The 21,730-nt window shown below is 54.0% G+C and overlaps 1 protein-coding gene across 1 annotated transcript in view; it reads right to left on the reverse strand.

Annotated features, from left to right (window-relative positions):
• Window positions 1-1,336: 1,336 nt before the first annotated feature.
• ENTREP1 (endosomal transmembrane epsin interactor 1) overlaps window positions 1,337-21,730 on the reverse strand; it is a 101,908-nt gene continuing 81,514 nt past the window's right edge. The window contains exons 5-11 of the mRNA XM_075559076.1: window positions 20,654-20,761; window positions 20,418-20,551; window positions 12,584-12,713; window positions 11,146-11,224; window positions 7,734-7,886; window positions 4,886-5,178; window positions 1,337-2,127 (exon numbers count right to left, since the gene is read on the reverse strand). Coding sequence (XP_075415191.1) covers window positions 1,921-2,127; window positions 4,886-5,178; window positions 7,734-7,886; window positions 11,146-11,224; window positions 12,584-12,713; window positions 20,418-20,551; window positions 20,654-20,761 — 1,104 coding nt within the window. The 3' untranslated portion in view covers window positions 1,337-1,920. The remainder of the gene's footprint in view (window positions 2,128-4,885; window positions 5,179-7,733; window positions 7,887-11,145; window positions 11,225-12,583; window positions 12,714-20,417; window positions 20,552-20,653; window positions 20,762-21,730) is intronic.

Consider the following 21,730-nt stretch of genomic DNA (forward strand, 5'->3'; position numbering starts at 1 on the left):
AAGAGCACCACTGGTCCTGGTCCCCGGCTCCCCCCGGTTCCCAGATCTGCGTCTGCAACCCCCTCTCAGCCCACCCCAGCTCCCAGGCAGCATCTGCCTCCCAAGCTGGAAGGTGGCTGTGGAGCTGGGAGTTCACTGACACTCTCCTGAGCTGACGGTGAGGAGGCCACAGGGAGGGAGGGGCTGTGGGAGAGGGGAGTGGTCTCTGCCCCCCAGTGACCACTGGCCTTGCTCCCTTCTCATCTTGCTCCCTGAGAAGGCGGACAACACTCCCATGTGGTGAGCTGCTGTGAGGACGTCCCAGGCCGGCCCCTGAGTCACAGCCCCACCAGGAGCAGGCCTCCCGAGCTCAGCAGGGTGTCGCTGGGCCGGTCCTCACTTCGCTCCTAGCTAAACCGTTGTCTGTGCAGACAGCAGTCATCTGAAAATGGAAATTAAAAGGAAAGCCAGCCACTCTCCCCTTGAAAATGCTCCCACGCTACCAGCCAAGAGTTCACCACAAGCCAGCCCTGGGAGTGGCTGCCTGCTTCTCCCCTCGCTGCCCCCACCTCTGCCTAGGAGACCCCTTTCTGAACCCTCCCGTGCCGTTTACTGCAAGACGCTGTCCCCAATGCACCGTTCCTTTAGACCGCTAATCCCCAATCTGCCCTTATGTCATTGACTTCTTGTTCCTGGGACCCACGGAGCCATTCAGTCACCCGCTTGCAAAACGAAGCAAGGCGTGTGCTTTGGAGATTACACTGGTGTCGATGAACTACCCAGAGAGGAGCGGAGACAGATGACCTGACGCACCCTGTCCATGACAGACTGGTTCTGGTCCACTCAGAAGCACTTCCGAAGAAAAGCCTGGCATGCCCCTAAAACCAGCCCCTGGAAGCCAGTTCTACTTGGACACACACCTGTCACAGGAGTCGAGGTGGACTCCCTGGTGTGGAGTCCCTGGGTCATGCATGTGGAGGGGGAAGGTTCGAGGTTGGCGTTGACTTGGGGCTGTCTCAGAAAGCAGGCGAGGGAGGTCGAGCGAGCACTGAACCTGAGCTCCAGGAGAGCCAGCCGCTGGGGCGCAACTCTGCTCTGGTCCACAGGGGGTGCCTGTGGATTGGAGCTGACTGAGCTGCGCCAGCTGTTTGGTTTTGGGGGGCCTACTCACCACTGCTTCCCTCCTGAGACAAGACATTCTATGTTCCAAGTGCCAGGGGAGGCCCAGCCCGGCCCAGCCCTGCAGACAAAACCAAATGATGCACGGCCGAGCCCAGGGGGCAAAGTAAACGTTTATTCTCAGTTCCGCCTCAGTCAGCTCTAGTGCTGCAAGCAGGAAGAAATGGAATCAATGATATTTCTCCCCCTAAATATGTCTTTCCGTAAAAGTCGCCGCTTCCGAAGTTTCCTGTTTTGCCTAAAGAGTGTGTGATTTGAGGGCAACCTGGACCAAGGCCTGACTGCTCTGGCCCCTTTGGTGTTGCCCAATGCGTCCCCCGAGCGCCAAGCAGACCAGTAAAGAGCAGCCCCCCCCAGATCCTCCTGCCAGTCACTGGTGGGAGCAGGGAAGGAGGCAGAGCATCATTAGTCCCTTTCTGGGCCCAATCACAGCCTGGGGGCCTCAACACAGCGGGGAAGGGGGCAGAGACATCCCTTCCTTGCCACCTGCAATACACACCTGCAATACACCTGCAGAGGCCACAGGCTGTGGGGGAGCCGCTGGTCCCCCTCAAAGCCTTCCATCTATCCGCAACCCTGTGAGCCCGCGAGTGGAAACAGATGTTCTCTGGAGCACCCCCTCTGGCATGAGTGCTCCAAAGGGCCCCCCAACTTGCGGCTGTGAAGTTGCATGGTGAGGAACACAGGGCGGCTCCCGCCTTCCAGAGCCCCTCTCTTCTCCCTCCCTGCGCTGCAGGTGGGTGGGAACCTGGTCCTGCAGGGTCACAGGACAGTCTCTCGGACGACACCGATGAGGCTGTGGGGCCGCTCGGCCTCCGCTCGCTGCTGGGGCCTCCGCTGGACTCGGGGCCTCCCTGCTGGGATGCAGGTGCTCAAGTCTCCACAGCTCTGCAGATGCAGCAAGCCCGGCTGTCTCTTCACGGGCGGCGCAGGGCTCCTGGCAGCGCTGGGCTGCAGCGGGGCCATTATCTTTGGGAGGACAAGAGAAAGGGCAGTGGAGAAGCTTCACAAAGATGCGTTGGCCTGCCTCCTGTACCTGCCCATGTATCCTAATGTTTCACTGCTTTGGGGAAAGGAAAAAGGGTGATTTCCCAGAAGGGAACCCGCCCCCCAGACCCAATGTCACCGAGTTGATTGACTAGAGGACAGTGTGGGGCAGCTGCCTGGAGTCTCTGAGACTGTAATCTTGACAGGAGCAGACTGCCCCAGTTCCTCTCCAGGAGTGGTTATCAGTCCGGTGCTTCACCCATAGCAGCACCCAACATGGAAAACCAAAAGCCGAGCCCACGGCCACTGAGTTGGTCCGGAATTCATAGCAACGCCATGTAGGGTTTCTGAGACTGTCGACAGCCTCATCTTTCTCCCGAGAAGAGGCTGGTGGGATTGAACCATCGACTCTGTGTTGAGCAGCCCGGCGCTTACCCAACAGTGCCACTGGGGAGATGGTTTTAATGGATAATCTCTTTACTATAAGAATAAACAAACAAAAAGCTCGCTGCCCTTGAATCGATTCCGACTCATAGCACCCTTGCAGGACCCAGGAGAACTGTCCCTGTGGGTTTCTGAGGTGGAAAATCCTTAAGGAAGTAGAAAGCCTCATCTTTCTCCATTAGAGCAGCTGGTGGGTTTGAACTCCTGACCCGGTAGTTAGCAGCCCAACACGAAACCCACTATGCCACCAGGGCTCTCCTCACACTAAGAATACAAATTTTATATATATTATATTAAAATATTTTATATATAGCTATATATATATATATATACATTCCATGTGTGAGCCGGAACAGAACTATGTTGCCGAAGGTTTCGAATAGCAAAGTTTGGAGGAGCCGATTGCCAGCCCTTTCTGCAGACGTGCTTCCGAGTGAACTCAAACCTTCAGCAATTTTGTTAACTACTTGCACCACCAGGCGCCTCTAAAGGCGAGGAGAGCCAGAGAAAAGCAGACAGACTTCATTGTTCTAGAATTGCCCAAACTTGCTATTGTTTCAACTATGAATCTGCCTGAGTCACTGATTGTGTACTACACTTTCCGGCTTTGTAATTCGTGTTCGTTTCATCTTTTCCCTACAGTGTCCCTGTGGGCCAAGCCAGCGACTCTCCTGGGGGCTGCACATTCAAAGGTGGTCTCCTCAGAAGTGAGAGCCCGGTGTCTTCACACTGATCCTGGGGAGGAGGGGTTCCTGTATTTTTAATAAGCACCCTAGTTAATTCTGGTACACTTCAAAATGTGGGAACTGTGGTGCTAGGGTTGGAACCAGGTAACCTTGCCCTGGTTCGTGGAGGTCCCAACCCACCAGCCCCTTCGTGGGAGAAAGGGGCCGGGTCTGCTCCTGTGAGATCCGCAGTCTGGGAGGCCCTGTCTAGGCTTGCTACCCGTGGGGACCGACTCGGTGCAGGTGAGTTAAGGAACACCCGGCGTTCCTGGGATGAGCAAACAGGTAATGTTCTTCACCGCAAACAAAGTGTTCAGGGTCTCAGTTCATTCAGAGACATGAAGTGCCTGCACATCTACTTCCCAGGAAGAAAGAGAGTTGGGGGGTGGGGTGGGGGAGTCACTAAAAGCCATGGTCTTTGCAGTCCCCTCGTGTGCATGTGGACGTTGGACACTGAATAAGGAAGACTGGAGGAGAATCGATGCGTTTGCAGTGTGGCGCCGGTGACGAATATTGAGGACACCAAACGCATCTGTCCTGCGGGCAGTGCAGCCAGAAACCTCCTTAGAGGCAACGATGGAGAGACTTCATCTCACATAGTTTGGACATATCAGGAGGGATCAGTCCCTGGAGAAAGGCATTGGGCCTGGTAAGGCAGTGGGGCAGTGGAGAGAGGAAGGCCCTCAGCTAGCCGGACTGACATGGTGGCTGCACCCCAGGCTCGGGCCCAGGAACGCGTGGGCGGGCACAGGACCAGGGCAGGGTTTCGCCCTGTTACTTATCAGGTCGCTATGAGTGGAAACCAACTGAAAGGGCACCTAGCAGCAGCAAGGGATCTGCATCCGTTGGCTTGGTGGCAAGTGTATGTGTGTTAAAGCTCTGACCTGTCCCCTAACCCCCACCCCAGTTCCCACCCAAAGGAAAATCCATTCACGGAAAACCACAGCTGTGGCGACTGCCTGGTCCGGCCCTGGGCTATAAAGACCGGGCGCCTGACATCCAGGGGAATCCCGGCACAGGCCCAGTTTTATCTTCTCACCCGGTGGGTTCACGAGTCGGATGGGACTGGATGGATGGCACGGAGTGGGTGGGCGGGGTTGGTTTGTACTTGCTATTTAGGGGAGAGAAAGGGGGTCCATCCTTCTAAGGGCTACTGATTCTCCTATCTGTCCCAACACTTCACAGGCACGTGAAGAGTGCCCAGAATCTCAGGGATGCTAGGGCGGAGCCCACAACGTGCCCCCGGGCCCCTTCCATGTAGGAAGCCAGCATCGGTGATGGTTTTGTCTTGGCTTTGGCTCTGCTGCTGTTGGCCACAGCCTTTGCTGATTCCCCAGGGACCCCCTTCTTTCCGGGCCTGCATGCACACCCCAGGATAACCGCTCTCACTTTTCTTGCTCCAAGAAGTCCCCAGGACTGGCAGGAACGCTCTCCCCCATCCCTTCTCCTCACTCCCCACCTGCTCACCCCGCTTCCCTGGGGCATGACCCGACCCCACCACCGGGGGCAGGCTGCTGTCGGGCCTTCAGAACAGCAGGTCTGCCTCAGGCAGCGCGCCAGGCGGGAACTACCTGCTCCAAGACACTGGCGCTGGTGATGGCCTCCTCCATGTGCCCCTCATCGGACTTGAGGACGGACTTGATGTTCTCCACCAGTTCGTGCACGTCTGGGGCCATGCGGCAGGAGGCCTGCTCCAGGAAGCGGGCCACCAGCAGCTTGGTGTCCATGTAGGACTTGTAATCTATCAGAGACCGAGGCCTGGCTCGCACCGCTCGGCACCGGGCCCCTCGCCTCAACGTCACGGCCGCCAGAGCCAGTCTGCCTTCCGTCTGCGTCGCCGCTTCACAGCTGAGCACCGGGGTGGCTGTGGGCAGAGAGCAAGGTCAGTGAGCCGAGGGGCACGGGCACAGGCCCAGGGACATGACCACCTCACGGAACACAAGCCATAGGACAACAAGCGCTCAGCTCCTGAGATGTCGTGCTGATGAGACATGGCCCCAAACGTTTTACTGGGTGACATAAAACACAGCCCCACCCCGAAGATGAAGACAACAAGAGCATCCGGGATGCAAATGAAACGGAGCAGCGATGTCTTGGGGTAAGGGCCCGTGGATGTGGGTACACGGGGCAGGCAGAGAAACGGGCTGCGGATGAGAGGACATTCCAGAGAGGATGGAGGAGCTGCTGAGAGCGAGAGAGACAGGGCTTTATGCGATGGACATCAGGCTCTGTCCCCCGGGCCGTACTTCTGTCCTACACACCCCCGAGGGCGTCTGACTGGCTTATAGGAGCGGAGCTCAGTCGAGAAGGGCTACGCAGAGAGAGCCTGGGCACAGAACCGGTCAAGGCCACTCTGGAAGTCCGACTCTCCCACCTGGCAGCCCCAAAGGACCTGCGGGGCAGTGCAGCCAAGAGGAGGGCAGGAAGCCGGGCCTGCTCTCCGTGTGTCCTCCAGCAGCGCCACCGCAGACAGCAGCCACCAGTGTGCACACCGGGAGTTCCTGGGACAGGCACCCGCAGGTGGGAGAGCAGGTGGGGAAACGGGGCCCTGCGTTTCCCCTGAAGAAAGGCAGGCACAGGCGCCTCCGACCTCCCAGAGCCTTCTAGAAACACTGGACACACAGCTGCAAGTGTGAGGCCAGCGTCAGGGCTGCACTCTGTCACTTGATGGCAGGCGGTGCCCTGCAACCCTCCAGAAGAGCAGAAGGTTCCAGAAAGAGCTCCCTGAGCTTCGCAGAGACCTACGTTCCCACCGGAGTCGATGGGTGGCCAGCTTGAGTCCTCCACTTGCTAGGCGGGGCTTATGAGAGGGTCACATGGTCACGGACCATCTGAGAGGCCGGCTGCCAGCCCACTGCAGGGGCAGAGGCCTTAGGCTCCGTCCCTGGTGGCAGCACCCCATGGCCGCTGTAGAAACAAGACTTTTTCTCGGAGGCAAGCCCAAGGTCAGTCCACGGCTGGGGCAAACGCTCGCTGCCAGAGGGCAGAACAGAGATGGCACGGGCGGGAACCAGGCCCTGGGAGAGGGGAGGGTTGGAGGGTATACAAAGCCCTTATTTGGATAGTTTTAGGAAATCCCAGGTCACCTGTTAGGACAGTTCACACACACACACACACACACACACACACACACACACACACACAGGATTCTAGACTATTTTCATTTCCTTCCCTTAGTTCCCGAGCATTGGTTATTCTCTACCCTGGAAAGATATTTGGGAGATGTTCAGGCAGTCATATATTCAGAGAAAAGGCTCGGTGTTACTTTTAAATCCCAAACTGCTTTTGTTCAACAACAACAACAAAGCCTACAAACATACACACTCAGCAGGAGACGGAGCGAGGTGGCTGAGGGTGGGTGTCTCTCAGGATGAGTGAGCTCAGATTCAGAGCATCACCCCATCACTCAGACACAGGAAGAAGGGACCAGGCATACCCTGTGGGAAAGGTCTGAGTAAAAAGGTGGCTCCTGGCCCTTTTCCTTCAGAGAGAGTATTTCTCCCCCACAGGAAAGCGCCTAGAAATGGAGAACTTAAGTAACTTCCTTCGTGTGATTCCTAACATGCTCACGAATGCAACTAAAAGGCTTTGGATGACAACGATGAAAACACAAAACCAACAGCAACAAAACGCCTGCCTGAAGGGATGTGGAGACATACATACAAAGGGGTTCAGACTCTTGGTGGCATTATTCCATGACCTCTTAGCCCAACTTCCCCACAATCTTTCGGAAGCCCCCTCGTATCCCCGCTGCTGTGCATGTACAATATGCCCACGCCTCTTAAACTGTTCCCACGGTGAGCCCCTTTCACCCAAGAAATCTCCAGCAAGGGCAAGCACTCCCCGAAACCCCTGGGAGTCACTGACTTGAATTACTTTTTGGTCATTAGAGGTTCAGAAACCTTTTACTGTTGCCAAAATATCCACAACTGCCACAGTCAATTAACAGGTTAAGAAGACGCTCCCAAACGTATTTGCCCTACTGCCCTCTGTCAGGAAAAAACGAGCAAACTTCTCTGCATCCCGCTGGCAATCACACACTGCACTGTAGCCGTGATCCAGGATAACGTGCAGCCACCAGCACCCCCACCCCAGTCTTTCCAGCATCTGCCAAGAGGCGCTATCACCCTGGGAAACACTGAGGTTGACTCTGTGTTGACTGTCTTTCCCAAGACCCCTCTCAGAACGCAGAGCCTGGGGCCCGTCGAAATCCAGTTCTCAACTACGGTATTCCCTGAAAGGTTGCCTCGGAAGAAAGGCCGGGCAATCTGCCTCCTAAAGTTCACAGGCTGGAAAACTCTATGGAGAGCAGTGCTAGTCTGCAACGCTGGAGGGGGCGGGGGCTGGCCAGCGCCCCCTAATCTCACCTGGCCCTGCTAGGGGCACAAGCGGGGTGGGGGTGGGGGAGGATGACATCACCTCTCTCCGTGGAATGATGGAGCACAGGGTCGCTCTTTGACCTCGTCCGGAGGGGCTGGAAAGGTCGCTGGCTTCTCGCGGGAGGCACCAAGCTGGTGTTGGCGGCTGACAACGCTGTGCTTTCTTCTCCAGGGGTGTGGGGAGTGTCCCCGCCTAATTTTGAGAAGCATAAAATTATCCCACCCGCTCCGGCCTTCCAAGGTTGGTCGGGAAACCCTGTGTGACCAGGCCTGCCAGGGAAGGGCTGCAGCACCATCGGTGCTTTAGGCTACTGGCCAGTGCTTTTTCTTTCCTGGCGCCATGGGAAATGCTCCCCCACGCCTCCCGCCACAGCTGGAACAGACACGGAGCTTCAACACCAGGAGGAAAAGAAAGAAGTCACGCCCTGATGGTCAGTTTTTCCTAGAGGCGAATAGAATCTTCTCTTTGGGAGAATCCAATGGGGCAGAACGTTAAAGAACGTCTGCTGTTTTGGGGGTTTTGTTCATCTACCTGTTTCTTAGCTGTGGTGGAAAGTATAGAACAAGGCGCCGTGCACGTCAACCGTCTTCGATGTGCAGTGCCGACACAGTCACGTGCTCGCCATTGGGCAACGGGCACCACCACCCATTTCTAAAGGGTTCTTATCACCGTTAACAGAATCCGAGCAAAAAGCCACCCCTTCTTTCCCACCGAGTGGCTGCTGGCCTCGAACTGCTGACCTTGAGGTTAACAGCCCAACAGGTGCCCTACTACACCACCGTGGCTCCTGGTCACCCCTAATGAACTTTGGTCCCCAGGCATTTGTCTATTCTAAATCTTTCAGATCAGAGGCACCCTATGGTATTTGTCCTTTGGGGTCTGACCAGGCGCACTGGCACCACGTTTTCAAGGTTCATCCACAGTGTGGCTTGTTGTCACAGCCACATTTCTCTGTGGCTGGGTAACGTTCGAGTGCATGCAGATGCCACGTCGTGTCTAGCCACGCATCTAGTGACAGTGGTTTCCACCCTCTGGCAGTGACGAACAGTGCTGCAGGGAACAACGGGAACGTGCCCAAGTCTCTGGTGGAGTTCCTGCTCTCCCGTCTTTCAGTAGAAGCCCCAGGGGTGGGATTGGGGTCTTCGGGACAAGCTTTGTTTGGTGGAGTGGCTGCCCAGTGAGCTGCAGCTGCAAGGCTGGTGGCAGAGGTATTTGCCTAACAGAGTGCATGATAGGCTGTGAGTGCTGGACAGATGGCCCAGACAAAGAGCCAGTGACCACTAGCTGAATCATTCAGACTGCTTTACAATGCAATGACTTCTACGCCTGGAAAATACAAGCACCACCTTTGTGAGTCTGGGCTGGGGGTTGGGAAAGTGTTTTGTGAGTGGAAAAATGACAGGCACACTTAAGAAACATAACACTGCTTCGGATGGAAGGAGGGTAGCAAATGGGGTCGTGTGTGGCCAGCTACATGTAGCTATTGGTCTCTCTCCGTCCAGAGGGATGAAGCGCAATGGAGGCAATGAGTCCAAAGGACTGCTGAGCCACGTGACCCCGTACCTCCTCCCCACTGAGACCAGAAGAACTAGATGGTGCCCAGCTGCCACGGCTGAGTCCTCAGAGAGGGAGCACAATGTGCAGTCCAGGGAGAAAATGCAGAACAAAACTCAAAGTACTGAAAAGGCCAGAGTGACTGGTCTGACAGACTGGAGGAACCCCCGAGACCATCGGCCTTGGCTACTTTTTAGGGCTATCACTGAACTCACCTGCATGACTCAACTTACAGCCAAATGACAGTCACAGCAAAGCCACCAGCCTGCTCTACAGGAGAAAGACTGGCTTTCTATTCCCACAGATGGTTACAGTATCAGAAACCCACAGGAGCAGATCTACCCTGTCCTACACAGTCGCTGTCAGTTGGCAACGGACTCGATGGCAGGGAGTTTGGTGTTAGTTTTATAGGGTGAGCAGATTCACCTCGATGGTGCTGTCAGGTCAGTTCTGGAGTGCTCACGGCAAGGTTGGCACATTACACCCACCAGCCTCTTCAGGAAGGCAAGTAGAGACTCTGTTCCTGCCAAAGAACATAGCTTTGGAAACCAACATAGCTTGGAAATCCTCTGCAGGGTCACTAGGAGCCAGAATCGATTCAATGGCAGTGGGGGGTTGGGTTGGGTTGGGTTGGGTTGGTTTGGGTTTGATTCTATGTGACTGATTATTCGAAGGGAGGAAGTGGGGAAGGAGCCATGACATGGTGGGCCCGGCAATCAACCTCAGGACACTCAGTGGGTATGAATTGCTAAATGGAAAATCAATTTGTTTTACAGCCCCCCCCCCACCTCCAATCACCATAAATGGCCAGGGGGAAAGCAGGAGAGGAGCAGGAGACAGGAAACCTATTCTGAGTGGCGCTGCAGGAAAACTCACACACACACACACACCCCACCCCCCACCCCCCGTCTCAAATAGCTGAAAGTTGATCCACCATTTATGACCACCTGCGATGCTGTCCCGGTGAACAATGTCTAGGCCATTGAAAACCTTCCCAGAACAAGAAAGCGGTAATAACGCCCCCTTAAATCACAAGGATAAACGTAAACCAACTCTAATAGTTCATGTTGGGCACAGAGAAGCAGGCCCCACTGGATGCCGCCACACTGTGACCCGGGTCCCAGCTTTTAAGTGACACAGTGGGATCTCACCTGGGATAAAGCCCCACACACAGCACACACCACCACCGCCACCCTCGGAAGACCCGTCAGTTCAACAAGAGGAAGAAAACTCTGAGGTGGGAGAACGCAGTCAAGTTCACAGCCTATCTCAAAGATACTTCACAGCCTCGGGTCGATTCCGACTCACTGCGACCGCACAGGACAGAGTAGCATGGCTCCCTGTGGGTTTCCAAGGAATGGGCCACCTCATCTTTCTCCCTCAGAGCAGCTGGTGGTTTTGAACTATCAACCTTGCTGTTAGCCCAACTGCACCCACAACACCACCAGGGCTGCTAAAAGATACTTTGAGTATAATTTTCTGTTCCTAAATCAGCTGCTACGAATAACAGCCAAATGCATTGCTACCAAGTCAATGCCAACTCATAGTGACCCTATAGGGCAGGGTAGAGGTGCCCCGTGGGTTTCTGAGACTGTAACTGTTTGCAAGAGTAGAAAGCCCAGTCTGTCTCCCTCAGAGCCGTTGGGGGTTTCAAACTGCCAACCCATGTGGATGCCAGTCCATCTTGTAACCACTACGCCACCAGCGCTCCCTGGGAACCTTAATAATTAATCATAGTTTTGTACTTGAACAGAAGGTTGTAACTGCAGCCATTTACTTCAGCAACACCTAGCCCCGAACTAATACCTTGCAGGTCATCCCCTGAACTTCCTCTGACCTCCTGAAGCCACAAGTCAACAAGTTGCACGCGTTTGGGTGGCAAGAGTGTCCTTATTACCTTGTGTCTCTTGTGTGCAGACTGGTTCCGACGGGCTCACTGAAGCTTCTGTTCCTTCTGGCATTTGGCATGAAGGCCCCTGCAGTGCAGGAAAAGACCAGAAAAAGCGGGGTGGGGGCTGTTTCGTCACTCTTTAATCCAACCACCATCTAGACTCCCAGGAATTTCTTAAAACCAGACAGAGCTGATGAGGCTGTGGAGAAGCTGGGAGCCTCCCGTTGCTGGTGGAAAACAGCTTGGCAGAAGTGAGGCACGGTGTCACCATAAGCTCCAATCTGGCTCACAGCTTCCCAACAGGACAGGGTAGAACTGCTCCGGCGGCTTTCCAAGATTGCAAATCTCTATGAGAGCAGAAAGCCTCATCTTCCTCCCTCAGAGCAGCTAGTGGTTTTGAACTGCTAACCTTCCGGTTATCAGCCCAACTCACAGCACATTATGCCACCAGGGCTCTTGTCGAGCTGCCATACGACTCCACAGTTCCACTTCTAGGTGAGTTCCCAGAGGAGGTGAAGCCAGGGGAAACAAAGACTTCATAGCATGCAATTGGCCACAGCCCAAAGGTGGAGCCCAGTCAGTGTGCACCCAGCAGAGGGCTGTGCAGGCAGAATGTGGCATACCCACACAAGGGACTGTTCCTCAGTCACAGGGGATGGACGGGTTTTGAGTTCATTATTGGTCACCAAGGTTGGGAGGAAGGGGGAATGGGGGATCACATTGCTCAGTTCTGATGCATGATGGTAGGACCATGTGGGAAAAGGTAGTGAGGATGGCTGGCCCATGTCTCTACATTCTATGTGGAAAAACTGCTCAACTGCATGCATTTGGTGTGATGTTAAGGTTATGTGTCAACGTGGCTAGGCCGTGATTCTCAGTATTACGTAATTATCCTCCTGTTTGTGACCTGATCTTAGGGGAGTTTCTTTGAGGGTGTGGCTTGCCTTCAGTATATGCAGATGATCACATAGAGCTCTCGCTCTCTCATCCTGCATCCAACTCTGGATCACCTGACCTCCAGCCACAATAGCTAACCAGTGACTCATTATTTACTGCCATTTATAATTTTGAACATGCGCCAGCAGCCTGCTGTCTAGCCAGCAGATGCTGGGCTCATCAGGCCCTGAAGTCCTGTGAGTCAGGAGAAGCCTCCAGCCTGATGCCTGACCCACAGATGTGGGGCTTTCCAGCCTGCACAGCGGGGTGAGGCATGCCCTAGAACTAAATCTCTGTCCCAATTTACACAGACACGCTTAGCTTGCTTTGTTTCTCTGGAGAAGCCAGCCTAAGGTGCGTGTGGTCTGCATTCCCTCTGCGCATGTGTATGTGTCTTTACCACAATGAAAAAAGAGTACGCAAACAAACCTCACACATCGTTCTGTGTGAGGCATGCCCATTTTTTCCTACTGCAGTCCTTGTGCAGCAGAGAAATTCTGAACAGTACCTGCTCCCGGTCCATCTGGCTCACCACAGCTTCATATGGAGGCGGCGGGTCCAGAGGGCAGAACACTTCCACGCCTTTGATCCTCGCTCCGTAGATGTGGGGCAGTGGGATAACATCAGGACCAACCATCCTAGGAAAAGTATCGAGGCATCAAGAGATGGGTCACCTGACTGCAGAGGCCCCTGGGCACTGGTGTCTGCCTCCTGAGGGTTACGCACTCCCTGGGGAAAGCCACTCACCCCCACTTCATCCCATCTCGGTTACCTGGCTGACTTAGTTCTCAGCTATTTTTCCGTCCCCATCCCTGCTTAGTTTCTGTCTCCTCTTCCTCCTCCTCCTCTCTGCAGCCCCCCCACCCCCACCTCTCCCTTCAGGTCTAACTCTGGGAGGCTCTGTTCTCACTTCTCCCGATTTGCAGCCTTTTGTTTAATCCCTTGCGCTTGTTTCATAAAAACGCAATCAAGAAAGAAAACAAAAGTTTGTAAAAGATGTCACGTTCTTTCTTCCCAGGCACAAAACATCTGGGGTTCCGAGGTATCGAATCGGGAAACTTCTGCAGCGGGAATGAAGTTTTTTAAAAGAGAGAGAGAGTGTATGTGTGTTCCCCCTTTTCCTTTGCAGCCCTCTGCTCCTAAGGGGCTGGATCTGAGAAGGAAGGCAGCAGGCGAGAGGGTGAGGAGTGGGACTCAGGGGCGTGGACTTGAGGCAGAGCCCCAGGGGGCTGGGAGGGGTCAAGGGCATCGTGAAAGAGCTGTTTGCTCCTTTAGCACAGACTGGCCTATGAATTTCACTGGGCTCTCTTACCCAGCCGGAAAGGCTAAAGAATGATAGGGAGGGGGTAGGAATTTTACTTAATGGGGGATCTCAGCTTAGGGGGCTCTGCATTTCTGCTGAGTAGGAGAGTGGTGTGGAAGCAGCTGGTGATGACAGCTGCCCAGCACAATGAAAGGAATCAAGGTCACTGAATTGTACACATGAACAATGGTGAACTGGCAGAAATTTTGTTATATTTTCAACACACACACAGGATTTTGGAGGGGTGGTTTTTTTGTTTTGTTTTTTTTAAAGAAAAGACCCATACACGCTGAATGACTCAGGAAATTCAAACTCTTCTAGGACCTAAGGGAAGATGCTCAGGAGGTGTGATATGTACACACTGGGCCACGAGCCACAAGGTCAGCTGTTCGAAACCACACAGCCGCTCCTTGGGAGAACGACGGGGCTTTCTACTCCTGTAGGCAGTCACAATGTTGGAAACTCACAGGGGCAGTTCTATCCTGCCCTATGGGCTTGCTAAGAGTCAGTGTTGACTTCATGGCAGTGACTTTTTTTTACCAATACAATGATTTGTTTTAATCACATGAGACCCACGGACTCCTGCTGTCCTATCAGAAGGCCAGGCTACCATCCTTAATTAGCATAACCTCCTGGAGCCACCTTTCTAGCACTGCCAGACACCAGACTCCCTACCATCAAGCCATCTGACACCACAAGGCGGTTAGGATTGCCTCCCTGGGGTTCTCTTGAGACTAACTCTTCACAGGAGTAGCAAGTTTGGTCTTTTTCGGGGAGAAGGGACTGGTGGTTTCAAACTGCTGACCCACTAGCCACCGGGACTCCTTTTTAGGACTTCAAAGCCTTCTGGCTCCCTTTCTGGGTTGTACCGCCATCCTGGGGCGGGCTACCAAACATGGGCTTCCACAGCCTCTGTAGCCAACAATCCACAGGATGTCCTCACATTAAAGATTCTGCCTCTAGAGCCTCTGTCTCCCCCAGCCCCACAGCACCTTCCTACAGAATCAAAGCCTCTTTTCAAATTCACAAGCCTTAGTGGTAGTTACTCTTTGGCCTGCTACCCACCAGGCCAGCAGTTCAAAACCACCAGCTGCTCCTCGGGAGAAAGAGGAAGCTTCACACACCCATAAAGAGTTATCATTTCAGAAGCCCGCGGGGGCAGGCCCACCGTGTCCCACGGGGCTGCTGCGAGTCGCTATGGACTCTGTGGCTGTGCGTTCGCAGATCGTTTGGGGGGTTTTTTGAACAGGGATAGGGTACCCGGTAAACAAGGTAGCAGGGGCTTCCTTGTGCTTAGTTGCTCATCTGTAGTGAACACATTGCATGTTTTTCACCACATCTTTGAAATTCATGTGACGCTGTGGGTAAGCACAGGTAAGCCAGCCTTCAGTCGGGAGCCCGCACCTGCCTGCATCTTTGTGCAGGGCGTCCTCAGCGGTAACAAGGCTGGGTTTGTGGGTGAGCTCCGGCGGTCCTCCTATTACTCAGTCCAGTGTTGCCTGCAGGTCCACAGGGCAGGAGGCCAGCATGTCAGGGGAACAGTTTCCCCTGGGGGCTCACTGCCAGAACCAACCAAATCCCGAGGCACTGCCCTGCCGGCTCCTAGCATTCTGGGTCAGCAGCCCAAGGCAAGCCCACGATGCCACAAGGGCTCCTTGTGCGGGTCCCAAGATGGCTGGAAGAGAGTTTCTTCCCTCCTAAGCATGTAGGATTATAAAGAGACTACTCCCCAGCTTTGCCTCCCCCAAATATTAGAGGCTCTTTGCCAGTATATGGTGGGAGGTCAGATGCTTAGACATCCTCCCTGAAAGCAGTCAGTTGACAGACTACTGTCTGGTTCCCCCACAAGAGGGGCCCGCTCCCTGCTGTTAAGGACAAGGGCTACTTCTCCTTAAAGGGTTGTGACCATTAGTCTGGTCCCCATAGGTGGCGTTTACACCCTACCTTACACATTACACCTCATAATGGTTTCTTTCTTTCTTTTTAATCCTCCCTCCCCCCTCCCTCGATAATGGTTTTATAGATAGCCAGAGAACAGGTCAAACCTGCTCAGTGACATTCAAAGTTAGGCTGCCATCCTGAATCTAGGATCCACCCATCTTGTCACATGTGTACCCCCAATCCCTCCCCTTCCTACTGCATGGATACCCCTAGATCGTACCCCCTTTCATTACTGTGTAACCCATAGTACAACCCCTTCCTGTGACATGTGTAATCAGGGGGCTTGGTCAGCAATAAAGAGCTCTCTCCCCTGTACCCTTCCTCTCTCCTCTCATCCACTCCTCCTTCTTCTCCCTGGTCCTCACTCCCCTGTTCCCTCTCCCCTTGTCCTCCTTCTCCTCCCCCTCTCTCCTTCCCTCCAGTCTCCCATCTCCATGCTCCACCAAGCGAAGCTGAGATGACCATGCTACCATGAAATGTGCCTGACTCCATTATTTCAATCTCTCTTCTATCTCTCATGCTCTCTATGACTTTAATATTGTGCCTATTTAACCCCCGATTAGTTGTTGGGGGCTGGCCTTCCCCCACAAAAGCAGTTTCTCCTGATTTGACCTTGTTCGGGTCAATGAGGAGCTGGGGTGGTAACTGGGCCTGCTACCGGCTGTCCACTTGTTTGACTTGTTGTGTCTTGTTTTGTTGTCCCCTGTGGCTCTCTCTAGCATAGAATTATTGCAGCAGGGGCGGGGGGGCACTGGGGGGATGTTAAAACTGATGACTAGTTCGGCGGGCTCCACCTCTAGCGAGTCTGGCGTCACCGGCTGGGAGGGACAAGGTAGCTGCTTGTTGTCAGCATTCTCAGCTGGCTCCAGGGCCCAGCCAGGTTGGCACCTCCTTTCCATCCACAGTGACCCGGATCAAAACACTGCTGCTACCTAGGGGACACTTGATCAGATTCTTCTAAGAGCGAGTGCCTTGCAAACACTGCTCTGTGATCAAGTGGAATATTAGGAGCTGAACTTTCTTCAGAGGAGGGTGCGCACCAGGAAGAGTTTTAATGGGGCACTGACCTTGTCACCCATGAGCTAAGCTGTTCTTGTTAGGAGCCTGTTTCCATTACCTCATAGTGGCCCCAGCTCCTGTGTGTCAGAGGAGAACTGTGTTCCCCGGAGTTTTTAATGACTGACTTTTGCCTTTCCTTTGACGCGCCTCTGGTTGGACTCGAAGTCCCAGCCTTTTGGTTGGAAGCTGAGGGTGTTAACTCTTTGTACCACCCGGTGACATCACCGCTTGGTGGCACCTAGGTTTGGTTTGGTTTAGTTTCGTTTTTGAGCCTCTGGGCAGTACAAAGGAGCCCTGATGGTATAGTGGTTATAAGTTAGGCTGCAAACTTTAAGGTCAGCAGTTCGAGACTCTGAGCTGCTCTGAGGAGGAAAGACGGGGCTTTCTACTCCCATCAAGAGTTATGCAGTCTCAGAAATGTCCTACAGGGTCGCTATGAGTTGGCATCAACTCGATGGCAGTGAGTTTGGTTGGGTGGTACAAACAGTGGAGGCATTGGCTACTAATAGAAAGGTTGTAAGTTCAAGTGGACCCAGAGGCAGGGACCTCGGAAGAAAAGCCTGGCGATATTCTTCTAAAAATTCAGCCCAAGGGAACCTTAAGCATCCTAGTCTACTCTGATGCACATGGGTGGCCACTAGTTGGGGTTGACTGCTTTGTTGTGACTGGTTGGGTGGCGGTAGTTTGCAACCTCCCAGAAATGTTCTTACCGTCCACCAACAACACAGGAAACTGGGTCTCAGAAAGGGCCCTTGACTTGCCCAAGGTCCCCCCTTAGCCCGGGTGCTTTCCAGTTCATCACAAAGTCCCCAGGAAGCCTTCACTGGGTCATGCTCACCAATACTGAAGACAAGGAAACCCAGGCCTACTGTGCAAAACACCCTGGGGGGATGCTGCAAATGATCCTGAGAGCTCATCCAAGGATGGTGTCACAGCCAGCAATGCCACCGACCAAAGAATAACCCTCCTCCACCTAATGGGAAAGCGCTACCCTGCAGTGGGCACGTGGTGGTGGAGTTTTGGGTGGGGAGCAGGTCAGAGACACCCACCACCAGTCACCTCCATAGTGTTTGAGGTTTGAGATTCTACAGAAAATAGGTCCTCTACCATCCCCGTTTCTGCAAAATGACCGGGTCAACCTGGCTCCCACTTCCATTGTCTAGAAGAGGGTACACCCAGGGAAAAACCCAGAGCGACACTGATGCAACAGCATGGAGCGTGTCCCTCCCCAGAGTAGGAGGAAGGAGGCACACAGCCCCCCCCGACCCCACCCCACCCCAAGAGCCCCCTGCATACAAATCAATCCACCAAGTAAAGAACTCATTTGTATGGACACGAGCCTTGCCTGTGATCAGGAGTCTGTTTACACTGGTAAATTGAGAAGCCCTTATTTCAAGGAGATGCCAGTGTATGAAGTGGTTGTATTTATAGACGTTAGATAAATAGACCTCCTCACAGAGGTCGTGAGACCTTACAGGAAATGGGGAGCCTCTATTGTGTGAAGATCCCAACACGACACGTGGTGGGAACACGGACCGAAGAGCCTGCTGTCTCCTTGCCTGCCTGGGTGTCCGTCTGCACTCGAGCCAGGAGCACAGAGAGCCAGCCGGGTCGAGGCAGCCCATGTCCACAGGGTTGATGTAGACATGAGTCTAAACCACAGTGCGAAGCTGCTCCAACTGAAAGCATCTTTTTAAACAGAGGAATGTTTACGTATGTGGGGGTGGTGGTGAATAACTATCACCATTTTTAAAAGCCCACCACTTGCCTGGCCGTTTGTCGCACTGTGGGGGCCTGTGTGTGGTGTTGATGCTAGAAGCCATGTCACTGGTATTTCAATGCCAGCAGGGTCCCCCGCGGTGACCAAGTCTCGCACAGCAGCCAGCGTAAGAACTGACAATGAAGAAGGAATCGGCAGCCCACTGACACACTTTGGACATGTTGCCGGGAGAGACCAGTCCCTGGAGAAGGACATCATGTTTGGCAAAGCAGAGGGGCAGTGCCAAGAGGAAGGCCCTCGGGAGATGGGCGGACACCGGGGCTGCAGGAACGGTTGAGAGAGTGGAGCAGCAGTGGGCAGTGTTTTGTTCTGTGGTACACAGCATCACTGTGCGTCAGGGCTGACTTGATGGCGCACAACAACAACGCCTTAAAAGGAAAGGGCACTGTGCTTTGAGGCAGGCAGACTTATAGAAAATGGGGGTGTCTGCCCATAGGAAACCCACTTTGAAGCTCTGGACATGTAGTTTAGATCCTCAAGGTCTTCTCACAGTGTGCTTTGTATTCTCTCTCTCTCTCTCTCTCTCTCTCTCTCTCTCTCTCTCTCTCTCTCTCTCTCTCACACACACACACACACACACACACACACACACACACACACGCACACAGCCTGAAAAGTTCTGAATTGCAAAGTTCTTGCTGGGAAGCTTGCCGGTGGGCTTCCAATGAGGGCTGGACCAGGGCCCATCTGTCTCCGGACTCAGAGAGAGCACTCCAGAGGTCCGTCCTGGTCCTTGCAGAGTGGAGATGCCCCCCCGGGGAGGCACTGCTGTGGAGAAGCAGAGTGGAGGAGGGCCGGGGAGGGGCAAGGAAGGTCAGGAAGTGTACAGGATGCCCTGTGGACAACAGAACTCCGAAGCCCACATGAGTCACTTTCCCTTTCTGCCGCGGCAGGAAATTAAATCTGCCTGTTGCCTCTTCTTAGGTCAACACGGAGCTCACCCCCCACCTCGGGAAGCCAGGAGTCTCTGGGAGGGGGTCATGTCTCTGCCTGGGCATGAAGCAGCGGTGGCTTCCACTCTCCTCCAAAGTACCCTCCACGGACTGGCCCTGGCAGGGCGAAGACACCAGAAAACGAGGTTTACTGGACCCAGAAGAAATGTGTTTGTTGCCCTGCCTCGTTGGCTTCTTGGCTCCTTTCCTGAAAGACTAGGGAAGCCTGTGCTTCCAAAATCCATCTGTCACTCCCTGAATAGCAGGGAAGCCGAGCTGACCCACTGGCCCGAGCCAGGCCCTCTGCACACTCACAGCCAATCTGCCTCAACGGGTGGGCAGGGAGGGCTGGGGGTGGGGTTTCGGTATGACTGACAGCAGGTCAAGATAGCAGATTGAGAAAAGTATTCATAGAATCTAGGTGGCGGTGTCCCCACCTCAGGCCTATTTTAGAGTCAAATATGGCAGCCCTGACCTTCAGAAAATGACATCCTCCCCCAAACCTCAAACTAGCAGGAGCCCTGGAAATATAGTGGGTCATATGCTTTAGTAGTTCAACCCCACCAGCTGCTCCCAGGGAGAAAGACGAGGCTGTCTGCTCCCCGTCAAGATTTTCAGTCTAGCAAAACCTCAGGCGCCTTGCTACTCTGTCCTGTAAGGTCACTGTGAGTCAGAATCAACTCACTGGCAATGGGTTTGGTTTTGTGGTGAAGGCTCCCGAGGAGCCCTGGTGGCGCAGGGTGTTAAGTGCTGGCCGCTAGCCAAAAGGTCAGCGATGCAAACCCATCAGCTGCTGTGCGGCAGAAAGGTGAGGCTGCCTCCGTGGAGACACCGTCCTCAGAGACCTCACGGAGCCGTGCCCGTCTGTCCTAAATGCAGGGATGCCCTCCCAGTGACAATCAGTGTGGGTTCCGTTTGGGTAGGGGTTGGGGTCAGAATGGTTTCCAGGGCAACAGCCGCTTTCCATCATATCAAATTCATCGTTATCTTAGTGGGTGTCAGCTTTCCCTCCCAGGAAAAGATCGTTGAAATTGAGGAAGCGTATCCTTAGATCAAGGCTTGCCTTTTCTTTGGTTTCAACCAGTTGATCAGACAAAGACAGAAAAAGAGAGAGAGAGAAGAGAGAGAGAGAGAGAGAGAGAGAGAGAGAGAAAGGACTTGAGACTAGAAACCCCTGACAAACAACAGCCTGTCTGGATTTCAGAGAGAACTCAAGAGCCCATGCCCCGATGGGTCTGAGAGCCTGTGGTCCTCCTACGGAGAGGCCTACCCCCACGCACACACGCGCCGCACTGGCGCACAGCCGTACAGACTCGGGGGCCACTACCTGCGGTTCATCCGGGGTGTGCACGAGTAAAAGGTGGCGAAATAGGAAGGGGGAGGCAGGGGTGGCACGAAGTCGTCGGGGTCTGGGATGCGTCCATGTTCTTCCGCTTCCTCAGCAGGCACCTGGGATTCATCCTAATTAAACAGCATGGCAGTGAGTCAACAGCCTGCCCACCCAAGGCTCCTGCAGGAGCCCGAGCCCGAGCCCAAGCGGGCCACCTCTTGGCACGGACTTACAATGCAGGATCTTCTGGTGGCAAATATCTGTAGGTAGCGCAGGGCGGCAGCCACCAGGCAGACGGTGGTGGTCAGGGCATTCAAGGCACACAGGGCGAAGAGCACTTTCTGGAAGGAGGAAACCAGGGCGTCACCAAAGTGGCTCGGCGCTTCGGTATCACCGGAACGCAATGCTGACTCTTACATAGTCCAATTGCCCCACGAAGACACCTTGCACGAGAAATGGCAAGTCAAAGACTTAGAAGGTGTCTGACTCGCAGTTTATACCATGACCTTCATGCAATACTGGGCTGCACTTTAAAATATTTTAAAAGTTCTCTGACCGGCATTCTGAAATATGTGCTGGGCTCATTTGATGCCCGTATGTGCAGAGGAGACCCCCTTTGGAAACAGGGACTTTTTTGTTAGGTGACTCACCGTGAAGTTTTTTCTCCCTCGAAGCGACTGGTAGTTTCAAACTGCTGACCTGATGGTTAGCCGTCCCACTTGGACCCACCATGCCACTGGTTCAGGTGGTAGAGTGGTTATGTGTTGGGCTGGTCACCTCAAGGCGAGCAGTTTGAAATCACCAGGCACTCTGGGAGAGGAAGATGAGGCTTTCTGCTCCTAGAAACCGTTACAATCTCAGACGCCCCAGGAGCCAGTCTCATCTGTCCTATAGGGTCACTTAGTTGGAATAGACTAGATGGCCGTGAGTTGTTCTGTGAATTCCCTCATACCCAAGTAAGGTGGGTCCTAAACATTATCTAAATCACCTCTGAGTAACAGAAAGAGCAGATCACACACACACACACACACACACACACACACGCAGGACTACCTATACACAAGGACTCCACATGGCTGAGACGTGGATGTGGCCTTTCAGCGTCCAGGGCTGTGAGAATCCAAATCCCCATTCTTGATAGCCCTCCATTTGTGGTATTCCTGTTCCTGCAGCGCACGCTCCAGGGAAGCTCGGCCGTACACCCTTCACTTCACAGGCGTCAAAGACTGCCAGGAACAAGGCTCCAGACAGCAGCAGTTTCTGATCTATGGCTGGTGTCCACCAGGAGAGCAGCCCTGGTCCCTGCCCCC

The sequence above is a fragment of the Tenrec ecaudatus genome, chromosome 10, assembly GCF_050624435.1.
Source record: "Tenrec ecaudatus isolate mTenEca1 chromosome 10, mTenEca1.hap1, whole genome shotgun sequence".
Taxonomy (NCBI): domain Eukaryota; kingdom Metazoa; phylum Chordata; class Mammalia; order Afrosoricida; family Tenrecidae; genus Tenrec; species Tenrec ecaudatus.